Source organism: Apaloderma vittatum, unplaced genomic scaffold (assembly GCF_000703405.1).
Source record: "Apaloderma vittatum isolate BGI_N311 unplaced genomic scaffold, ASM70340v1 scaffold29021, whole genome shotgun sequence".
NCBI lineage: Eukaryota > Metazoa > Chordata > Aves > Trogoniformes > Trogonidae > Apaloderma > Apaloderma vittatum.
In genome coordinates, this window is record NW_009698973.1 from 2229 (window position 1) to 12742 (window position 10514).

Below are 10514 nucleotides of genomic sequence, written 5' to 3' on the forward strand. Positions count from 1 at the left end.
AGCTGCAGCCCTGAACAAGGAGATCTGGCTTTTCAGACCAGAAGGGTGCAGAGACAGGCACCCGCAAGAACACTGCTCGAACGCGATTCACAACAAGTCATGATGCAGCAGTCAGAAAGAAGTATGCTGCAACTAAAATGATGTTTCTGGCAAAATTCAGCACGTGAAAAAATACCATTAACAAACATCTTACAATAGCCTTCTGGAATTTACAGAAAATTATACCAAAAAATTATATTCTGAAATAATAAACATTAATTAAAACATTGTTTTATTTCTGCTAAAATACCTATAAGGCAAGCCTCTCCACTTACAAAGCTCTCAAACAGTTTTATATCATATTCTTAGGATAGCCAGTGCTTAATTTTAAATAGTTTATTACCATAGTGACATTATTTACACATACAGAGAAAAAAATAAAATATTTTAACTCAATATGAATTAACAGCTCCCCCTCCCCCATATTATTAGGTCATGTAAGATGTATTCCATGGTCCAGCAGTGTTATACCAAAAAAATAACCTGTTTCCAAACTGCTCGGAAACACCATATATTAGAACTGAATTCAGTGTAATCACACACAAATTTCAACATATAAAAAAAAATTCATAAGACCTTAACAATTTTACTACAATGTTTGAATATATGATTTATATTTAGGCTCGTATTTTTAAAATTAAACTTAAAATGTATTGACACTCAAGACAAACTTTTAAAATCATAAAAAAAGTGTTACTCATGGCAGCAAATTTAAACATATGCTTAGCATATAAGCAATTCTCACTGAGCTATAAAATGCTGATGAAATTAATATAGCTAATTACAGCCAGAAAAATGAGGGAAAGTTGAAGGCAAGAGTTAAAAATGCCATCTCTAGTTTTGGACCCACATGTGCAGCAGACATTTAGGAATGAACCCTGAACAGCACCTCAGGACAGATTTTTTTTTTTTTTGCTTCTAGAAAGAGTTATAAATTCAGCTAGCCAGGAAATAATCAGAAAGAGTTATAAATTCAACTGAACAGAAATTTGGATTCATAGTAACTGGAGCAGAAGATGTCATCTAACTAGTCCCCCTTATTTTGTTGCATTTTCCCCTGCATTTTTTCTAGTAAAAATATCTTAATTTCAGATATCTAAAAACATATAATGAGCTTACCTGGAAAGAACAGAACTCTTTAGTAACTTCCTGTGGAAAATAATCAGCATTAAAAACAAAAACGACAATGGAAATAAAGGCAAGGAAACACTTCTTGCACCTTCTTACAACAACCAGATGATACACTACCACATATATGGTATAATACCATGTTATAGATAAACATTACCTTTCCAATATACAACCCTCCCCCTTTTTTTTTGTTGTATCTTATTCTTACAAAATACAAATTTCAGAGAAGAAAATAACAAATAATTAGCCTCAGTCACAATCTCCAACCAAGAAACTCTATCACTCGGAGGAAAATGAGCACCAACTTCAAATTTGGAAAATGATAATTGCTTAAATACAACAGAACATGCACAGCCAGTAAGGAAATATATTAAAATATGAAAGTTACCGACAACAAAAGCCAGGAAAAAATGCAACATTTCATTTATCAATTTTCAAACAGTTCAACAAAATCCCTTACAGTTTTGTTAATTACAGCCATAAAAATAAATTAGGCACACGAAACAATTACATACTTCTAAAAAACTGTGAGAGGACTGTATGAGCAACTGAAACACAAGCATACGCTACTAAAATATGATTTTTTTTTGGTGGAAAAATAAAACAATAGTTTCTTAAAAGTTACAGTAAAAAACCCAAGGTGTTATCTTGTATAAGCCAGACCTAGAACATTAATCTACTCATTATTAAAGCAAACAAAAAACCCAAGTTTTGTTATAGTCTAAGCCAAAGAAGTTGACTAGAACTACAAAATTATCTGAATTCTTTGAGAAAAAAAGATTATTGGGCACTTGTGGATAGCACAGTAATACAATGTTTAAAGAAAAGTTTATCTTGCTTTATTAGACTCAAGATTTTTCACCACTGAACTGCTGATTATATTTTGCTCTAAGATGGCTCTAAATTTATCCTTATTTGACCATTTACCATGTATCCCAGAGATTCTCAAATAAAACTACCAAATATCCAAGTACTCAATAAATACTAGTACTCCCATCATGCAAGTCTTACAAAAAAAATCATATAATTCAAGTTATTGCAAATAAATATCTAGCTATAACTTGATAAATATTTAAATTAACTTCTACCAAGTTAGGTTAGCCTCCTAACTATACAACTAAACTAACAAATCTGTTGCCTAAAAGTAGAAAATAGTTCAGAAAAACAGGTTTATTTTTGCAAAGTTAGGCTCCTACAGATTTCTCTTAGGGCAAACTCCAAGCACACACTGTCCCCTACTTCCCAACATGCTGTGCTAGCTATGCTTCTTTGGTTAGTTAATGAGTTATAGTCTTAAAACTGCCTTTTTAAAATTTTATTTTACAATCCAGATATGAAAGTATCCCAGTGAGAAAATGTGCATATGCTGTCAGATTGCAAAGATTACAGAAATCAGTAAATCCTCCTCAAATCCTTTCTATTCTCAAGAAATATACACTGTAAAGGCTACGTAAAGCCTGTAAAGGGCTAAGGGAAGACACCTAAACATGCAAATTCATGTTTCCTTTACAGCAACACGTATATGAAGAGATCTATCCCTCTACTGGAAAATTTAACAGACAAGAGTCACTGATCTACAGACAAGAGTTTCTGTTCCTTTACAGCAGATACTGTTTTCCAAAGCTGTATGACATCCTATTCAAAAGCAAAGAGCACAAAGACCTGTTCTTTCCTTTACACTGATCCTTATTCACAAACACAGACATGAGCACCTCAAGTGTTCAACCAGGTTCTATGTGCCAGAGCTCCCGCAGGGGGGTGATTATTTGGCCTGCTTGGTCCCTCTCTGTGCAACTGCCTTTTAAGTGTTCTTGCCCCGCTTCTTAGGTTCTTCTGGAGAAATTCTTCACAGAATTAACTGATTATATCACCTGACCATTTCCACTACTGAGATTTATGAAATTAAAAGTACTACTGCGCAGGCCAAACTCTAACTCAGACATTACTGCCAGCACTTCTCAGATCATTTCAGTCACGCGCTTCCCCTTCGGCACTGAGCAGCACTGTGAGCCACTGCCCGACGCACGCGTCTTACCTCGTGTCGCATTTTGCTGGCAAAATGACTGTAATTTTTCAGAGATTTTTGCTACATCGAGTGTTAAAGGTAAAAGGTTTAACATTGACATATGATGCCAAATTAGGGTAATACGAGATAGTTTTGAACAGCAAGTAGCAGAGCTCCTGCAATTACAGCATGCTGGGATAGATTCATAGTTCACAAAGCTTAGCAAGCTCTTGGCATTACTCTGAAATTTCTTTTATGCCTTGCTCTGATATGATAAACAAACAAAATCTGATAATCCATATCATTGCCAACAGAAGGAAAACACAATTTTTACTTGGCCAATATCAGTGGAATTTTTCCTTTCCCACTTACAACCTTTCAATTAAAAAAAGTCTCAGAACACTCTTATAGAATCTCCTCGTCAATCCACCACTAAAATGTGGAAAAGAGGATGAGGTACTTTGGTCATTTTAAAACACCTCTCTCCACAAGGTGTTCATCAGCACAAGACAGAAAGGAGAAAGAGCATGAGGAGGGTGCAAACAAGGAAATCACACATTGTTACCACCTGCCATTCTACACTTAAAGGACTACTGACATGTTTTTGTATACCTGTATACCTTTCCAAGTGTAATGGGGATAAGAAGTCACTCCACCTTAATATCCTTTGTGAATAGATCTCCTGAAAACAAGTGATTTTTAAGACAGCTTTTTTTGTTTATTAGTTCTAGCATAATTTTTTGGTGTTTCTGGCTATATGCAAATACTTCAACAAGTGAAGTGTTCATAACAGTCTAATTGATCTAAGTTTTAATTGCATCTAGGCTGCTTTGTGAAGTTTTTTTGGGTTTAAAACAGAACAGCATGCTTTTTATATTTACCTATTGCACAGTTAATTACTTTTTCATTATGTTTCCTATTAAAGTAATTCAACCACTAGACTGAATACCTCCAGAGAACCTATTTTGGTCTGTTGGCTCAAGGACTCCCAGAACAACAACATAATAAAAAAAAAAATCTCTAATTAAGCACATACTGAAAAAGTCTTGGAGAGTTCAGGAGTAAACACCACTTGTTTAAAAAACACCTGTGTAATAAACTACAGTACATTATACAGATGATATACTATAATAGCTCCAGATGGAGCTGTTACAGACAACAACAACACATTTAAAATGTTTACTACAGGTTTTTTTTCCTTTTTTTTAAATTGTGGTTAAAAAAATCCCCAGAGGATTTTTAAAGCATAAAAACTACTTTAAAGGTTCAACCAAAAAGTTGATTTAGAATCAATACAAATAAAAAGAATGAACATTACATCTGAGCAAGCACTCCATCACAGCCCTACTCTCAGTGCCAGGTTAGTGCAGTAACCTCTGGCCTGTGCTCACAGAGTTATTGCATCTACAGGCTATCATCCTACTGAAGGCTGGAATTTCATCACAGATTTCCAGCTTTCACTCCGAATTTCTCTCTTTGTATACTTAGGTGAGAATGTTAACATTCTTACACTAGTTTTATATAAGCAACAGAATAATATTATAACTTAATTACAGGTCTCCGCTATTAAACCAGCCTTCTAAAATATAAAAATATTTGATATTGTGAAAGTGTCTTTCAGTCATCCTTCAGTCTTCACAGTTTTAATAAGGAATACCTAATTAGAACCATCACTTTAGATCTATGATGTGTATTCAGCTGATTTCATGTCAATAGACCAACAGTTAAAAACATATTTACTAAGATTAAATATAGTCAAATTGCAAAATCATACAATCTGACAAAGTTGTCATGTGCTCTTTCGAAGAGTGCATAGGACATATTTCTGCAGCAGTCAATACAGTAAATTTTTTTTGATGCAATCCCAGTCAAAGCTGTAAACATTCTTAATTGCAGTTTCTTGGAAACTTTTTGTTTCTTTCAAGTTTTTATTAGCAAGTTGCACTGGGCATTCCCCTGCCGTTTTTTCCCCCATCAGTTACAGACAGTATCATCATCTACCTTTAACCCCTCTGGCTGTTCAAAACTACTCGTAAGCATTTCTTCAATAGGCTGAGGGCAGTAATCCTTCCCTTGCAGTGCACAAGGACACCTCCCACGGGCCCCTGGTAGCAGGGCCTCCACTGCACGGTCTTGAGAAGCAGGTTGGTGAGGATGTCTGCTATGCCTTAATGGGATTTCCTGCAGGTTTGGGATCATAACCGTATAGGAAAGTAGCTGCTATTACAAGGACGGCTCCGAAGAAAAAGACACTGAACAGAACAGAGATGGGGAAAGAAAAAGAAGTTAGCTTGTTTTAGCTAGATGCAATCTTATTTATGTAATACAATCAAAAGAAATTATATTTTCCCTGTGGGAACACAGAAAGAGAATACTAAATAATTTGCACAGATATATTACAGACGGATGCAGGAAAAAGTTGAAATAAGAAACTTACATCCGCAGTGTGATGTACGATTATACTGACATTCTTAAAATTAGAACTTTAGTTTCATGGAACAATTGTCAAAAGTAATCAGATTAATCCTTCTTTTTTTCTTTTGCCTGAAGCTCTGAGCAAAATGCAAGCAGAAGCTAAAGAAGTGAAACTACTGTGGTCACCCAGCCACTTTTAAAATCTTACAGACACCATGTTGTTTGAATTGTGTTTGCTTTGAAGTCCAAGGCTTGTGTCAAAGCAAATTACTTCTGCCCAGGAGCCAGTCTGCAAGTCAGTATAATCTAATTTTTGGCAGATACATGAAGATTTACGTAAGGAAAAGATAATAAAGGCATCCTTTGTATTGTGACATATGGGCCTTTCAAGTTGTTTTGACAGTTACAAGTCTGAAACAAAATATCCAAAGCCAACAGACAATCGGTACACATTTCAGAAAAGGACCTTCTTATAAAGACATGACAATGTTGACAATTTGATCTTCTGAACTAAATGCTAAAAAAACTGTGGCGCATGACACGATAATCCGTCAGAGAATACAGTTAGCCTATTTCTGGACACGATCCATTGCAATACATTCAAGCACTTAAGCACTTTACATCTATTGTCCCACTCAAAAACATTTGTTGAAGTGACAGAAACAATTACGTGGTTTCAGGACAAACGAATTCAGTTGGCATAAGTAAGGTACTAAAGATTAAGTTTCATTAACTGAAGTTAATCAAGTTTTATTACTTGAGATTATTACTTGTGAGATGGCCTCAAGTTCTAGCTAGCTTCACCTCATTTAATTATTTACCACTGTTTCCATTTTCACCATGTTTTCAGAAGCTGGTAAGTTACTTATTAATTTTCCATTGGGGCCCACAGAAATCCCTAAACCACTTTCTACATTTGTTTTAAAAGGACAAGTATAGGCTACTTATAATTTGAGTTCAATGTCTTCTACTTTTTAAGCCTTAATAGTCACTCTACTTCCTTTTTTGAATGTTTAAATAGACTCCTGACAATATTGCAAATACTACATTTTGATAAAAAGATGCTTTTTGTATCAGATACAAAGCTGTAAACAAATAATAAAAATATTTTTACACTATGAGTATGTATAATATGTATGAGTGTAGCTCAGTTGTACACAAAATGCTATTAATGTATCTGAAAGTTGGAATATTACTTCTGTGCTCCATGTATTAACATGCACTGCCAAGACAAGCACTATTCCAGAACCTACCCACACATAAAGCCTGCAGTGCACAGAGCCACCTCACAAAACATCAGGATACAGTGTATTGGGCCTGGAAGCATATAACAAGCATTTTTCTCTGTTTCTTGCTTGAGTCTTTTCACTGATAAATACAGTATCGTCTTTAGGGAAAAAAAAAAAGTAATATCTGCTTTTGGGCTTCTGGATGACCTCGGGCAACTAACTGCGGCAGTGTAACTTCCGCGCTTGCGTGACTGCAACTGCCTCCTTTGGAGACTGGAGGAAAAGCAGCACAGCCGGGTTATGGCCGCTATCATGGCTCAGCCACAGCTCCTCTTGCCGTGACAGGGCTTGTGGGAGACCCGCGGCTGCAGCGCGAACCGGGGGGAACTGAGCAAACCCGGGGAGACCGGGAAGGGCAGAAAGGAAGGGGAGGGACTGGGAACTGTAACCCCCAGGGCTGGGGGGAGCCGTCTGTCAAAAGCCAAGACCTGAGATCCAGTTCCGCCTGACCTGCTGGGGGCTGTACCCTACAGAAAGCTTTGCCAACTATACTGTAAAAAGTAAGCATTAGTTATGGTATGATATGAAACTAAACTTTTATGTGCAAGTTGTATCTAAAGATTCTAAAAGTGAGGCATGGACCGTGGTTTTTTTTTTAATTTACCTTTGCTATTATACCTGGTAAGCATTAAGTTTTCAACAGTTTGGTTTTTTTCAGCATACATGGAAAACAGTTCTTACCTTGTAGGGACAAAATCTTGCAGCCAGAAATATGAGATCAATGTTGACAGTATAATAGAGAGAGAGGTTGCAAATCCCTTTAAAATGTTGTCTGCATATTTTATAACAGCAGCAATCACCAACCCTCCAAGTGCCTGAAAAAAATATTGAGGTTTGAATTTGCAACCTGATAATTCCACTGAGAGCACCTATTTTAACAACATCTGCTTACTTTAGGACAACTTTTGTCTATGTTTAGAAGCATTACATTTATTTTACATTATCGATATCTGCACTGTTAAAGATAAATAGTGGAGGAGGTTTCCTTTCCCCACTAAAGAAAACAGTTTATCATATTACCATAATTAAATTAGTGGAAATGCTTGTACTACACATTTTTGGCCACAGTAGGAAGGGCATATGTTTTTTAAACATTTCAGAAGAAATAATGCTTACATACTTTACGTTGCACAATACTTAGTCGTACACTTATATTTTCCAGGTTTTTATTTAGAGGTTTATTCTAATAGATGAGACTTTTGAGTACAGCTTCAATGACAGCAGCTTCTACGACACCCATTAGTTTTCCCTGTTATCTGTAGAAGAACGAATCGCAAGCGCCTTCACAGAAAGATGTGATACAAGGTATCTTACCTGCAGAACAACAACTACCCAAGTAAGTTTATTGTATCCTTGAAAAAATCCATTCTTTGACAGTTGTTCTCCATCATAAATGTATACACCCATCAGTCCAAATATGCTACCAAAAAATCCTGTAAGTACAAGATTGATTTAAAAACTTCAGTTAAAATATGCAAATACGTTCCTTGTCCACAAGGATTGCTCACGTATTTCTGATTTTAAAACAGGACTTCCACTTGCAATATCACCACATTCAAATGCAGTATTCAGACAGGTACCCTCTTTTAAAAGCTGTTTTCCACACTTAGAACAAGTTTTGACTGTTTCCATTAGGATACTGTTATATACTTGTCTTCCATTGCTTTCTACTGGAATGAGGTGATTTTTGTTTATGGCACATAGTGAAGGTGACTTCAATACAATGTCAGTTTTCCTGAAACTAGCCATGCCTGAAGGCTGAAGTCACACCACAACCTGGAGAGCAAACCAAAGGAAAATTTCTGTAGAGGAGATGGTCTCTGACATAACAAGAGCAGGACTTATCAGTTTGCCAATTCAGACAAGGATTCTGGAAGTGGGGTTCTTCTGAAGCAGTTTCAAACACAATGAACATTTACTTGTTGAGACTTAATGTCAGAAGAAGAAACTGAAATGAGATTAAAATGTTTATAATTTGGTGAGCATAGTATTCTTCTACTGAATGCGAAACTTTTATAATCCCCTCAGGCATGAAAGTAATGCAAGCACCTCCTCTGTGACTGATGCAGCCTCTAGTCCTGAGCAGGAAAGGGGGAATATTTTTTCCATTCCTTTTCTGCAAAAAGCTGCTCCCTATTTTCACCACATTGCTTTGTGTCTGAAAAGGGTGGTATTGTTTTGAACAAATTAAAACCTTCCATTTGACAAGAAATAATTCTGCTTGTAGACATAATTAAAAATTTAGGTTTCATCCAAATTAAACCAGTTACTTCTATTTTCCAGTTGCTAAAATATGTAAATAAACCAAGCTATTCATGCATTCCTAACATGATACTAGTATGCATTAAAAAATTAATGTTTCAACAATTATTCAAATATATTTTCCAATTTTTTTTACAGTTCTAGTAATTGTGTACAGATACGAAAATAAAAACCAAGTTGGACATAAGGGTTTTGCTGTGTTCTAAGAAAAATTTTATTTCAAAGCTCTTGCTGATGAATTACTTGCTCCTGAATGACACAACGTCTTAACGGGGCAACTATCTTGCACTTGAAGAAAGGATAAAAACAACACATTCTTAAAATTTTAATTTCATGTTTTTAAATGAAATACGACAAAAATTAGTTTCATTTTTGAGCTGAAAATAACCTTAAGGAAACATATTCTGTTGAATGTTTTATTGGGGCAGATTAAATTCACTAATAAAAAATAAATCTAAAAACCAGGTGATTAAATTCTCACTATTTTCACAGATTAGATTCTCACTACTCCTGTCTTCATACATCTCAGTCCTAGTTTTGTTTTTTTACCTTTAACAATTTGCATTTACACACAGTCTGTTCTGATCACATTGTTTTCACAAAGCAATTACTGGAACATTCAATATAAAAGCAGGCCAACTAACAAAGTCCCTTGTTTTCTTATATACTTTCGTAGAAAAATCTGAAGAATGTTTTAGAATAGATCATTGATTTTTCAACCATTATGAAAGTTTAACTGGAAACTGTTTCTGATATCTGCATTGTTGTACCCACCAGAGGATTTTTAGCATGGAATTTCAGAGTAATAATCAGCTTTCCTTGGCAATTGATTTTACATTTTAGCTCCACCCAGAGCACCAAATCTTACCGTAAATCCTGGACCGAGCACCAGCTATCCACTCTCCTCTGCCTAGAAAATTCCCTAACACAACCTTTCCTGATGTGTCCCCTACATCAGGGAAACTTAGTTTTAATATATAAAATTTCAATAAATACTAGCCCATAATAAGTAGAGGTTTCGTTCCCTTTCTCTATCCTCAAATTTAAAAACATTATAGACATGTAAAATATTAAAAAATAGTCAAAATTCAGTTCTGCATTTTTTAACTGAAACCACTTATAACACAGCAACAGGAGAAGAAAGTAAAGAAAAACCTGCTTGTATTCAGACATTTTTGACCATACCAGTTTTTGATCAATTACCTAATTACAAAAAAACCCACACCATCTCCTTTGTTTATAGTACTTCGTTACCTTTCTACCAGACTCAGTACATAGTCCTAATCTATTAAATTATCCTCATGACTTAATTCTACAGTACTGTGGATTCGATCAAGAGTCCACTCTAAGCTGCCAGAAATCTAAAATCCTGC

General features: G+C 35.4%; 1 protein-coding gene across 2 annotated transcripts in view; it reads right to left on the reverse strand.

The window, feature by feature from the left end:
• Positions 1-4733: 4733 nt before the first annotated feature.
• SLC35A3 (solute carrier family 35 (UDP-N-acetylglucosamine (UDP-GlcNAc) transporter), member A3) overlaps positions 4734-10514 on the reverse strand; it is a 16518-nt gene continuing 10737 nt past the window's right edge. The window contains exons 6-8 of one of the 2 annotated variants that reach the window (XM_009878209.1): positions 8194-8312; positions 7561-7694; positions 4734-5427 (exon numbers count right to left, since the gene is read on the reverse strand). In XM_009878209.1, coding sequence (XP_009876511.1) covers positions 5337-5427; positions 7561-7694; positions 8194-8312 — 344 coding nt within the window. In that variant the 3' untranslated portion in view covers positions 4734-5336. The remainder of the gene's footprint in view (positions 5428-7560; positions 7695-8193; positions 8313-10514) is intronic. The other variant, XM_009878208.1, reaches the window with a different exon arrangement.